This window comes from Elephas maximus, chromosome 15, assembly GCF_024166365.1.
Source record: "Elephas maximus indicus isolate mEleMax1 chromosome 15, mEleMax1 primary haplotype, whole genome shotgun sequence".
Lineage (NCBI taxonomy): Eukaryota > Metazoa > Chordata > Mammalia > Proboscidea > Elephantidae > Elephas > Elephas maximus.
The window spans coordinates 74,173,139-74,186,779 of record NC_064833.1 but is presented as its reverse complement, the minus strand read 5'-3'; the positions used below and the strand labels follow the sequence as shown (position 1 = coordinate 74,186,779).

The window sequence follows — 13,641 nt, the reverse complement described above, 5'->3', positions numbered from 1 at the left end:
CAATCTGTCCCTCTACCTTCTTCACTTCATTTTCTGCAATTTATAATGAGAATAAAGAATCCCTTCTCCAACTAACCCAAGAGATTGTTGAGAATATCAAATATTTCATAGTCTTTGGAACACATTGGAGTTATCCTCTTATTATTTGTTTCTTTGTGGGTTTTCAGAATCTTTTACGGTATGTGTTGCTAACTTAATTCCTAATTTCAAAAAGTAGGTATTTCACATTTATATCTGTAACCAAAATTCATAGAAGTTTTTACCACTTAAAAAATTCCAATTATCTTCTATTTGCATGTTTTTGATAACTCCAGAACTTGTCATTTCTTTTGTAAGTTGAATATTTATTTTATAGTAATATATGGTAAAAAAAAAAAATTTTTTATGGTAGGGTAGTAACAAATGTCAAGGCAAATATCAGATGGCTTTATTTCAACATTTTACTTTAAAAGCATATTTTACAAGCATCATGTGGTTTCACAAATAATCGTTGCTTTACGAAAAAAAAAATTTAGAAGATTTACTCCTAGAAATACATATTCGGTATTATGGGAAGTAAGTAACTCTCAGACATCTCTGCTCTTGATAGGTGGATTCAATTACCAATCTCCTAAAAGGGCAAGCTGTAATGAGGGCCTTTGAGCAAACCAAGTACCTCACACCAGGTCGAGGATTACAAGGTAAGGTTAAAAAGTAACTATTAGAAGCAGTTGGGAAACAAAAGATGGCAGAGAATATAGTCATAAAGCACAATCCTATTATGACATGAAAAATTCTGGTTGCTCATGTTTCATAATTCACTGACTACTACTTGTATTTTGCTGATCTTTGAATGTATGTACATAGTCACTATAGGACCTCTTAGATTTCCTGGAAAGATTCGAAGGTTTAATGCCTAAAGAGGTCAGACTGGTAAGAAATGAATACAGTGAAGAGACTTAAGTGTTAAGTTGCTTTTGCTGAAACCAAGTGTAATATCTACTTGGTTATATCTCAGTCGGGGAGGAAGGGTGGTGGGGAAGGAAGGGTTGGCAAACAGAACACGATAGAAAGCTGCCACTTTCAGATATCTAGTTTAGGATATTGAAAGTAGAAAGGATTTTCATCTAAATTTGGTTCTTTGTTCATATATTTGTAAGTAAATAACAGTCCAAGTTGACATTTTTAAATTTAGCAAATTCTCTCCTATGATACAGCTAAAGAAATTATCACCATAATGGTATTGTAGGAACACAGTGATAAAAGATTCTGAAGTCAATGCGCTTGTTAACTGTTTTATAAATGGTTGGAACTTAGGAGAGATTTTCTGTGTTTGTTTAGAATTTCAGCAGGAAATGGAGCCTAAGCTGAGTTGTCCAAAAAGGTTAAGGCTTCACATCAAGCAAGATCCTTGGAATCTTCCCAGCAGTGTCCGGAATCTTGCACAGAACATCAGAAAATTTGTTGAAGGTCAGGATGAAAAGCAAAGAAGAACATTGCATGCCATTAGCAATCATAATTTTAAAAATGCTCTAAAAACAAGAGCTCAGTATTACCCTTTTTTATTAAACAAATGATGTATTTTAGAAGTACAAAGATAATGGAAAATAATGTATCAAATACAACGTAAAAATACTAGCTTAAAAAATGAACCCCCTCCTTTGTACATTTCTCTATCTCATTTCCCTCCAAGATAAATTCCTGAGTTTGGAATTAGTGTTCTCATGCAGGTCTTTACACTCTTACTAAATAAGTATATTCTTTGAACATATTATTTTGTGTGTTTTACGACTTTGTGTAATTGGTAATACACTATATTTCTCCTGTAAGTGTTGCTTTAAAAAAATTAACATTGCGTTAATGAGATTTCTCTATGGTGATGTTTGGCTCCAGTTTATTCATTTTCTCTAATCTGTAAATTTTATGTACCCATTCTTTTGTTGATGGATACTTTGTTTCCTTTTTGTTGCCATTTTAAAACAGTACTGCAGCTTTTTTGCCCAGTGTTCTTTGTACACATATGTGAGTGGAGTAAGTTGCTAGGTCTTGAGTTACGAAACTCTTTATTAGATGTTTCCAACAACCAGTTGCCTTGGAGTTGATTCCAACTCATGGTGATCTCATGTGTGTCGGAGTAGAACTGTACTCCATGGGGTTTTCAGTGGTTGGTTTTTCGAATGTAGATTTCCAGTCCTTTATTCTGAGATGCCTCTGGGTAGACTTGAACCTCTAGTCTTTCAGTTAGTAGCCAGGCGGGTTAACCTTTTGTACCAACAAGGGAGTTCTTCCTTTGCTAGATACTAGATGTTTGCTAAATATTAACAAGCTGTCCTCGAAAGTGGTCATCCCAATTGACACTTCCAGTCAGCACTTTATTAGAGTTCCTGTTTCTTCACATCTTCACCCAGACTTGGAATCGCCAAACTTAAACACTTGCCAGGCTAATGAAACTGTGTGTTATTGTGGTTTAATCTTGCATTTCCCTGGTTACTTGTGATGGTGCACATTTTTCCATGTTTATGTGTCATTAGTCTCTTCTGTTGATTTCCCCGTCTTTGCCCACTTAACACAATTAGGCTGCTTGTTTTTATTGATTCCTGAAGTTCTTTGAACTTTTTTTTGAAATGTTTTATGTTGTAAGAAAAACAAAAGGATTGAAAATGTGAGGGAGGAGGAGGAAAAGAGAGAATAAGATTGCAAAACCTTGTACCTCAAGAATCTCAACAATGTAGACTTTGTCATAGAGAATATTCCCAGTGAATAAAATAAGAACTCGTGAAGACAAATGGGATGTGGAAAAGATTTAATATTTTATAATGTGAAACATATTAGAAAAGCTTCTAGCATTCATAAAAGGCATGAAGCATATTATGGAAAGCCTAAAAAATAGTGAATCTTGATGCAAATCAAAATAATTATGTATGTTGCATTATTCATGTTTAAGTTTCTTTTTCAGAAGTTTTGTTTGAGTTGGTTGTTATTAACTATCATGGCATCATTTACTCAACAGCCCATGATATATATGAACTGGAATTAGAGATATAAAACTTCTAGACAACTCTATTGTATCTGATCCTTTGTTGTTTTAGGTCAGAGTTACTAAGTAGAGAATTTTGAGAGTTTCTAAAATGATGATGGTAAAAAAGAAGAAATAAAAAATTTGTCTAATTTATGATATAGCTAATTCAGTGAATTTCTTCCCAGTAATTAGACCAGTGGTGTCAACCAGTGCTTGGCAATGTCTGGAGATTTTTTTGGTTTTTCACGTTGGGGGAAAAGGTGCTACTGGCATCTAGTGAGTAGAGAATATTCTACAAGGCACAAGTCAGCTCCTCAAAATAAAGAATTATCTGGCCCAAAATATCATTAATACTAAGGTTAGGAAACGCCTACAGTAAATAACTATTTATGCATTTTTATTCCTAGTCATTTTTGTGTAAATTGAATGTGGTAAATAGTGCAGAGCAGAATTACAGCATCACTTTAGCCAGTACTATTTTTTAGGGTGAATTAGAGATTCCAGTGATTGTGTGTGTGTGTGTTTGAAACTTTGACTGGAGCCTTTTAATGGTTTTCTAAAGCTCATCTCTCGAGTTTTATACTTTGCTGACAACGGATAGGTCCGTGTACTTCATGGGGTCTGAGCCTGTTCCTTCACTCCTTGGACCTCAGTTTCCTAACTTATTAAACGAGGGAGATGGTTTCAGAGTTCTATGATTACTAAATCCTCTTTATGGGAATATACTGCAGTATAACAACTTGGGTATTGTTTAGAGATCAGTAGAGAAGATGCTTGTACAGATATGGAATGCTTCTCCAAGTAAATCACAGCAACTCTCTTGTGTGATGGAATCTTTTGTTCTCAAGGTCTGGATTTCTCGGCTATACTTTTATTTTATATCAGAATATAATGATCACCTGTGGCACATTGCAGTACCCCATTTAGTGAAAGTCTGAATTTAAAAGCCCCCAACATAAGGAAGAACAAAAATGATAAATACACTTTTAAAAGGCAGTTAAGTGTAAGAGATTTAAGCATGTACTTTACTGAGTATATTTTCACTGAGTAGAAGTCAGTATCATGACACTCCCCAAAATTATATTTCATAAAGTTTAGTTCAGCTCTTCTTGCTTTGAGATTTCCTTTTTATATTAAATTCATGTTTAGAGTAAATGCAAAATAGCTAAGGAACAGAGAAATCTTTAATACCTTTTTTATGTTTGTGTTTTGAAGAGTTTAATCTTTGAGATATAAATGTCTAATACAGGATAAAAATTAATTTTTTAAAAAAGTGTTTATTTTAAGAGTCTTAGATTTTCATAAAAATTTCTGCTTTTATGCCTTTTGTATCTCATGTCATGTTAAGCAACTGATAGAAATTACAGTAATATACACATTTGATTGATTGCTTGATGTTGTGACTATTGATGCCACTTTTGATAATGGGTAGCCCTGGTGGCACAGTGGTTAAGTGCCACAGCTGCTAACCAAAAGGTCAGCGGTTTGTATCCACCAGCCCCTCCTTGGAAACCTTATGGGGCAGTTCTACTCTGTCCTATAGGGTCGTTATGAGTCGGAATCGACTCGATGGCAATGGGTTTGGTTTTTGGTTTGATTTTTCATCATGGAACCCAAAAGCTGGATGGCTGTAGTTGGGAACGTTCTAAGTCTTATATTCAGTGTGCTGGGAGGACTTTTTGGGGAATTTAAGTTGTAAAGTTATAAGGTTCAGTGAAGTGCACTGACTCTTTGAATAAAAACTCTGCTTGTCAACATGTTAAGTGAAGTTTTTAAAATGATTAATTTGCCATTGTTGGTTCACCCCGGTAGAATACGCAAGGGAGAGGGCAGGCTGCCATTTTCTGGTAATGTGTATGGTGTTTGGTCCTCTTATATTGGATGAAAGCAGTAGCATTGAAATCCTTGAAAATCAGGTGCTTGTTATGTGGAGATACTCGAGTAACATCATCAGTTCACCTGGAATGTGTCCTAGTCTACCGTATTTCCTAAATTACCTTTATATGTGGAATGATTTAATGCTAGGTTAGGTCTTGGCTGGAAATGTAACATAATGCCATCTTGTCAGAATTTCATGGTTAATATAATGTTATATTAATGTAAAATTAAATTACTCCAAGGAAGAAACCATGCCATTGCATTCATTTATTTCTGAAACATTTTACTTGATCTAAGAGCAAAATAAGTAAGCTGCTAAAGTTCTGGGATTCTTGGTTCTGTGGCAGAGTGTAAATTTTTCAACAGAACAAAAAGTCCCATATTTGCACAACTACAAATAGCAACCATTGTCTCAGCTACAAGTTTTTTGAGTATCAACTCTAGACTGAAGACAACATGTGGCTTTTCCCTTAGACCATGTAGCTGAGTACATATTATTTCTGCTATTCTCTAGAATCTGATTTCAAAATATCATAATCCTATGATCTTTATTTAGCTAGAATTGTTACACTGCCATTCATAAATTATGTTGTTATATACCCATCCATTCATAGACAACTAAAGTGAGGGCAGAGGAGAGCAGATAGTGGATTACGTGCGGAGAGATCCATTGTATGATGTCACTTAATGATGCCTATTTCTTGCCAAATCTCTCAGCTAAAATAGTTTATGTTATCAGCCAACTAAGGAATATTTTTGCTGGATTATTCCACCATCACCTGAAATTCAAATGTCTAATAGTGAACTCATTTTCAACCCTTTGCTCTCTACAAAAATTGTTCTCCTTTCAAAAGCTTGCATTTTTTTCACAAGCTTGTCATTTTTCCCCCTCCTTTTTTTTCTTTTTTTGTTTGCCTTCGCCCCAATACCCAAAAGAGCTGCTTTTAATCAAAAATCTCTTGACTTTTTCTCTTTTTCTTCATATATCAGTAATTCCAATGGTTTTCTGGCTAATCCCCGTCTCTCATCTTTCTGGATTTATGTATGCCATTACCAGATTTATCTTTTTAGAATACCATGTTCATAATTTCAGTACCCTGCCCCAGAATCTTTTAATGTTTCACTGTTAGATAGGTCTGCACTCATCAATCTGATGTTAGAAGCCGTTTCTCAATGGGGCTTTCCAGTTGTATCCCAATCTCAATCTCATAATGATGTTAAAAGTCTCTGCTCTAGGTTGTTGGGTATCTGGTATTCATTCTCTATTATATTACTTTGCTATTGCTATTTTCCACTCTTGGATTATTCCTCTACTCCCCTTGACAGTCCTCATTTTTTTCAAAAAATTTTCTTTTAGGCTTGCTTAGAATTCTATACCAGTTTAAGCTAAATCCATATTACAGTAGTACTTCACATATGTGTAGCACTTTAAACAGTTTTCAAAAACTTTTGATATACGTTCCCATTTATTTTTCCTACTCAGGCCTGTAAAATAGGTAAGGTAGATATTGTTGCTGCCAACTTTTAAATGGATGAGCAATTTTTAGACTCAAAGTAATTAGTGAATAATAGCTGAGTCTTTTGACTCTTAGTCCAGCATACTTTGCTGCCCCTGAAATTCTTTAGCTCTTGTGGTCCTGCTTGTAAAATTTAACGTGCTTTCATGTATTTCCTCCATTTCCTAAGGGTTAGTTTGTCTCTTTCTCCACTGCAAACCTCTGTAGAATAGGATGCAACATAACCTTTTCTTTATTTCCCATAAGCATGAACATATAGAAGAAACTCTGTTTTTATATTTACCTGTTGGAACTAAACTATTTACCAATTGGAAGCAACTGGACATGTAACTCATTGTTTGTATAACAATGTGTATGACATTAATATGTATTTACCAGGCACCTACTGTCTTTGGCCCTGTGTGAGGATGGGGTGAGAAGAGGAACATTTGGAAATATCTGATATTTCTCTGCTCTCAACGGCAGTAGCTTGACTACTTAATTAGATATATCATGCAGGCTAAATAAAGCATTTAAAGATAAATTACAAAGGATCTGAATGGTGTTTCATAGACTCATATAATTCTGTGCTGGAGATATTTTAGGATCTTGAACATTGGATAAAATTTATATAGGCAGATAGGCAAGAATAACACCTCGAGTGAATGTAATTTTCATTATCTAATATAATAATATTTGTTTAATATAATAATATAGTACTAATTTTTAGTACAAGGTTAATATGTGATATTTATGGCAGAAAAAGATTGAGCAACTAACTGATATCTTCTCTTTCCCTGCAGAGGTGAAGTGTAGGGTGCTCCTTGCGCTTCTTGAATATTCAGGTAATATTTTGCGTTATTTTTACCGTTTAAAATGAATGTGGCTCATGTCCTTGGAAGTCTCATAATATGAATGGAAACAACTTCTACAGTTTCTGAGTGTAGATAGAGGTGCAATCTTTACCTTCTTTTAATGCCTCAGAAGGATTAAAAAGTAATACATAGCATTAATAAACATACAATGACATATACTCATCTTTGATTATAGACAAAAACACGAAATCATATATAAATATATATTCATAGAGAGCATAATTAAAAAGGAGAAAGGCAGTAGAGTTTGGTTAAATTAATGATGCAAATGGGATTTATTGTGAATCTTTGTATGGCTTGTTTATGAACAGGATATATGTAAACATTTTGCATCTCATATATTAAAGCACTTGTATCATGAACATAAGTAGCCCTGCTAGCGAAATGGTAAAATGCTTGGCTGCTAACCGAAAGGCCAGTGGTTTCAACCCACCAGTAGCTCCATGGGGGGAAAGACCTGGTGATCTGCTCCCATAAAGATTATAGCCTAGGAAACCTATGGGGCAATTCTGCTCTGTGATATATGGTCCCTATTAGTTGGAATTAACTCATGGCACACAACAACAACAATATCACACATATAGTGGAAGCTCAAAATATATTGGTAATGAAAAGTGAAATTAAGGGATGATTAAATATTTGATTAAACTCTGAACTACAGATGATAGACTGTTAGCTTCCTGAAGGTAGGAGCTATACCTATAGGGTCGCTATGAGTCGGAATTGGCAATGGGTTTCGGTTTTATACCTATTTTGGTCATAAACAAATGCATAAAATACAGGCTTGCACATAGATGCTTCACAAATATTTGTTGCAAAAATGAATGAAAAAGGGGAAATCTATGAGATGTCTCAGCCATATTTTTATTCCAAATGCATTTAGAAGGATATGGATCCTAAAGTTTGGGAAAACTCAAATAAATGCCGTTCAGTGAGGATGACACAGTTTAAAGTTAGCTTGTTATATATCTCTTTCTCTAGATATAGAGATATGTTGAATGGCTCATTTTTTATTATTTTAATCTATTTCCAAAAGATTAAAAATTCTCCCAAGGTATATATAAACAAATACTATCATGCTAACTTTAGATTTTGGTAGGAACTTGAACCTAAAAATACAATTACATGCTTTTAAAATACAACATAGAATTTTGAAACTTTATGTAGTTGGGCCCTGGTGGTTAAGATCTCAGCTGCTAACCAAAAGGTAGGCAGCTCAAATCTACCAGCCACTTCTTGGAAACCCTATGGGGCAGTTTCTGTTCTGTCCTGTAGGGTTGCTATGAGTCAGAATTGACTCAGTGGCAGTGGGTTTGGGTATTGGTTTATATTAGTTAGTTTTTGTTATGTTAAAAAAAAAAATCCCAAAACTTTGTGGCGTAAAAGAACAATAGTTTGTGATGCTTATGAGTCTAGTGTCAGCTGGGTTGTTCTGCTGCCCTCTGCCAGGGTTTGTTGACCTTAGTTGGGCTTGTTTATGTGTTAGAAGCTAGGCAGTGCGTTGGCTGGGCACTGGTGACGTAAGGTAGCCTCACTTACATATACATATACATTGGCACATACACATATATACACATACACACACACATACACATATATACACATATATACATACATATATATATATGGGGCAGCTTAGAGGGCTTATAGGTTAATAGGGCTGATTGGGCCACATGTTTTTTATCATCCATCAGGCTAGCCTGGTCTTGTTCATGTGGCCTCTTGGAAGGGTTGTTAGAAGGGAGCAGGCGTGGACGAGTTCACCCGCTTGGCCAAGACATGTCACAGCCGGCTCAGATGCAATGGGTGGAGAACTGGACTCTGCTTTTGGTGGGAGAAGCCTCAAAATGCTATTTACTGCCAGAGCCTGGAAACAGGGAAGGGAAGAATGTGTGGCCGCTTTTACAATCTACCACACTTGGAAAGTTTTTATTGTAAATGAATGAATAAGCCAAGTTAACCAAGAGCATTTTTAATGTTGTTTTGTCTTAAACGGATTGTTATCTTGCTCTTTGACTGGGTCATAATAATAACAAAGATATCTTACATTTTTGAGCTTTACTAATAACAAAGCACTTCGCGGGCCTCTTTTTCATGTATCTCTTTGGTTCTCATAACATCTCTGTAAGAATATTATTTCTTGCCCGGTTTTAAAGGTCCAGAAATTGAAGTTCAGAGAGATTAATGGTAACTGGCAAATGATACTCACTCAACGGTATTTTTGAGCATCTGAAGGATTAGGCATGTGATGGATGCCTTATCAATGAAATGAAATTCAAACTTAGTTCTGCCAATTCTAAAAGCAGTCCTGGAATGCATTGTTTTAGTCATTTATATTCAAATGGCTATTCTGGATTCTTATTTTGACTTAAGTTTTCTTATTTCTCTCATGGTTCTTATTTGTCATACTTTACTTATCCAACCCTCCCCCTGCCGCGCCTTTTTACATTTAAGATGGCGCCAAAACAGTAGCCAAAATTATACCATGTTGTTTGCTGTAAAATTATGGTCTTCTCTTGAAAAGCATAGATGCAATCTGCTAAATATTATTCTTTAACCCCTTTTATTCCTACCTTGCTTTTTCTCTCATCTCTTTTTGTTTCTTTTACTTTTTTCTTTTCCATATAATCTCTGTATAAGAATAATGGTTGAGACTACTTGTGTATCTTAGAAACCATGTCATTCTTTGGAATTTGAACTTTTTAGACTTCCAAGAATAAATGAAGTGTTAGTATTTTAAAATGTGTTTGTAGAAGATGTAGAAGGTGCTTGAGTACGGAATTGAAAACGAAGGTTTCGATAGGCACAAAAACCATTTGTTTTTTGAGGGTATTCCCATTACAAGAAAAGTCTTAACTCTGCAAAAACAATAAACAACCTGCCACAACAAAACAACTCTGTTTTTCTTTCCTTAGAAGCTGGGAGCAGCTGTGTTGGTTCTTGCTGTAGTTTTTACTGATAAAGATGGGAGATGAGAATAGCATTGGGAAAGGATGGACAGTTAGGAGTTGTGAGCAGCTGCATAACTGCAAGGAAGAGATCTGGATATTTTTGCTGGGAGTTAGCTGACTTTGGTTCCTTTCTTTCTTTATCACGTTGTTCCTTCTCCATTCAGCAACAAAACTCAGCACCCACTAGATGCGGGGCCATGTGCTGGATGCCAGAAAAAAAAAGAAGAATCACAGTAACACTACCTGATTTCACTTTGCTGAGTGCTTTAGATGTTTTTATATCATTTATCTTTACCACAAATCTAAGGTGGAGGAATAACCCCCATTTTACAGATAGAGAATTTGATAGCTACAATCACAGGTTCAGAATTGGTGGAACAGGTAATAGAAAGCAAATTATATGCCTCTGAAAAGCCCATGAGCATAACTCATGCAGCATACCACTTCCCCTGGCCTTGATGCCCTGACTGTCACGCGGGGGACACAAACATGTAAACAGCGTCTCGCGATGGTGGTAGTCCTCTAGTACGGGGATACGCCCAGGCTGTGGTGGCAGGAAAAAAGAAGGGTACCATACATGGAAATTTCACAGGGAGTGGTAGGATTTTAGAAGTTCAGTGAGGTGACTCTTGAAGAATGGTGTAAAGTTTGCTACGTGGAGAAGAAAAGAGAAGGGCTTGCAGACAGGAAAGCCATGGACAAAGGTATGGGTTGTGAGGTTATTAAATGCTGTCAGGTACCCTGAGCAGGTCAAAGAGGTACGCTGTGTGGGTCAAAGAGGACAGGACTGTGCTCCCCTCTCTTCTTGCTGCTTTCAGACACATTGTTGTATATTATATGCTTGCAATAGCTCTGCGACATTTATTGCTGGGTTGCGGGATGAATGGAGAGAAGCTGTGAACCTAAGTTGGAGATAGGTTGGTTGTAAGTGCCTTTTGCCACACTGAGTTTTCTTCCTTTGTTACTGTGAAATGGTAGCATGTAAAAAGTTAACTTGAAGAGATCTTAATGCATGATATGTGTTTTATGAACTTTTGAAGTCTATCCAATCAGGTAATCGTCTCCCTAGTGAAAGTAGGAAGGTGGCAAACAGACAGTAACCTCATGAAGAAGCATTTATTACATGTCGTTTAGTTAAAAATATGTTAGTTAAAGATTTAAATGACAGTGTGGTCCAAAGGCATCTGCTTACCTATTTTCATCACTCCACCGTCACCCTACGTGTGGCCAAGGCCTGTGTTGGACTTCTTCATGCCCCTGGTAATTAGCACCATGTTTAATTCCTGCTGGACCTTCAGTGTTAAAAGTCTGAATGAATGAATATAACTTCTGTGTAGCAGTTAGAGCTAGCAGCGGGTTTTATATATTAGAAAGACTTGTGAATGTTAGTTGTGACCAATTTTGATTTGATAATGAAGTTGAAAGAAATTTTTTATTTCGTTTTAAATGCTTATAGAATATACTAGCAGAAAGTAGGCTAAACATCTAATGTATTCTTTTTAGAATAAAAGAAGAAGAAATTTGAGAGTTTCTTCTCAAAAGCAATTTGGAGACAATTATTTCTACTAGTAGCAAAGTACATTAACTCTTGTGACCTGAAGTAAAGCTTGCAATGGAACCAGAATCTTCCTTTCCTAGACTTAGGCTTCCCACTTTTGATATTAGCAGTGTTCTTTCCAATTAAATACTCAGTAAAGAATTATTCTCAGATTATAGGTAGGAGTTTTCCTGCTGAAGAAATATTTTTTAAAATTCACGCAGATGATCTGCTTCACTCAAAACAAACCAAACAGCAATCCATTTGCCATGGTGTTGACCCTAACTCATGGCAACCCCATGTGCGTCACACTGGAACTGTGCCCTATAGGGTTTTCAATGGCAGATTTTTTTTTTTTTAAGTAGATCACCAGGCCTGTCTTCTGAGGCACCTCTGGGTAGACTCGAACCTCCACCTGAGTGTGTAAACTGTTTACACTATTGAGGGCTTCTTCTTCATTATCGGACCACTGAAAAGCAAAGCAAGAATGCCCCAGGAAGATACAGGGCAATTTTTAACTAATTGGTTTCTAACCCTGAACCTTAGCATCCTAGATGTACATTTGGACTAACAAGCTATCTGAATTACCCTTTTAAATCAAACTAAACCTAGGCATTTGAAGAAGTCAGAGAATGAATATATGCAATTTCATGTCACTTAATTTGTTTGTTAATTGTCTTCAGGGCTCATTTTCTCCATATATTCCTTCAGTAAACATTTATTTTTGTCTACTCTGTGTTAAAAATTGTGCTGACAACTAGGTGTTTTGTTTTTTTCTTGATTGAGAATCAGTAGACAATGTTTATTCCCAGTTTAGTCATTTAATAGTTACCTATAAAGTATTTTTTGCAGTCTATTAGAATGTGACACATGGTCTATAACTACTTGAGGGAAGTGTCTAACACATGTTGTTGGGTACATTAATGAATCGAACCATATGGGATTGCCATATTCAACAGTCTTTGAACGGCAAGTTCATATCATTCAACCTAATAAATGGATATTTTCAACATAAAATTAAATATTTTTTAATATTTAAACCTTTCTCTAATAAAATTTCCAAGAGTAGGTGTTACTGAGAGTGCAACAGAGTAATACACAGCAGCTACACTATGTGTACACATGCCTTTTATGGTTATTAAAAACAGACGTTCAGTGTTCTTGGTAAATAATTATGCCTTTTATCAATAAAACAAGAGCACGACACTGAATAAAGGCATTTATTTTTATATTATATTCTAATATTGACAATATTTTTTCATTCCAGAGGTATTCTATGAGCTTCAGAACTATCCAGAACATTTTTTGGGAGTGTTTTGTTTTTCCCTTTGTTGTTTATCTAGTTGAAATTGATTTTTCTCAATGTACAGAATGTGTGGCTTGGTGTTTATGTGGTTCATATGTATCCAGCCACCCAAAGAGGGAAGGAAGTGAGCTCTGTGTGGCCAGGAGGCACAGATTGTTTCCATGTGAAAGAAAGCCTGGCCTCCGAGTGGCCATTCATGGGGTAAACGTACCCTCAAAGAGGGCCAATCAGAAATTCAGTCAATTGCAGGATAAGAAACATAGTAAAAAATAACTCATGCTAAAACTCATGTCAAAAAATAAAGGAATTTATGAGCTAGAAATACTTATAACTCATGAGGTTGAATAACTAAGGAGATAAAGATCTTGTTATTATTACAAACAATTGGATATGAAATAAGCTCTCGCATATGCATTTCAAACTAATATTTGAGGTGGTTTAGTAGGTAATTAAAAAAAATTGTATTAATAATTTTAGATTTCATTTGCCAGCACAAACTCAGAATTTGGACTTAGAGATTCCTGCAGTAAAGTGTCATACAACAAATGCAAATTGTTTTGTATCAAAAAAAGGAAAAATAAACAATGAAGGCTTATTTTT

General features: G+C 35.5%; 1 protein-coding gene across 4 annotated transcripts in view; it reads left to right on the top strand.

Annotated features, from left to right (window-relative positions):
• The window catches only part of PREX2 (phosphatidylinositol-3,4,5-trisphosphate dependent Rac exchange factor 2), a 377,098-nt gene that overhangs the window by 224,056 nt on the left and 139,401 nt on the right, over positions 1-13,641 (top strand). For all 4 annotated transcript variants that reach the window (XR_007513231.1, XM_049853516.1, XM_049853518.1 and 1 more), the window contains exons 29-31: positions 590-680; positions 1,321-1,449; positions 7,176-7,217. Coding sequence is in view for 3 of the 4 variants with exons in the window: in XM_049853516.1 (XP_049709473.1) it covers positions 590-680; positions 1,321-1,449; positions 7,176-7,217 (262 nt within the window). In the remaining variant the exon portion in view is untranslated. The remainder of the gene's footprint in view (positions 1-589; positions 681-1,320; positions 1,450-7,175; positions 7,218-13,641) is intronic.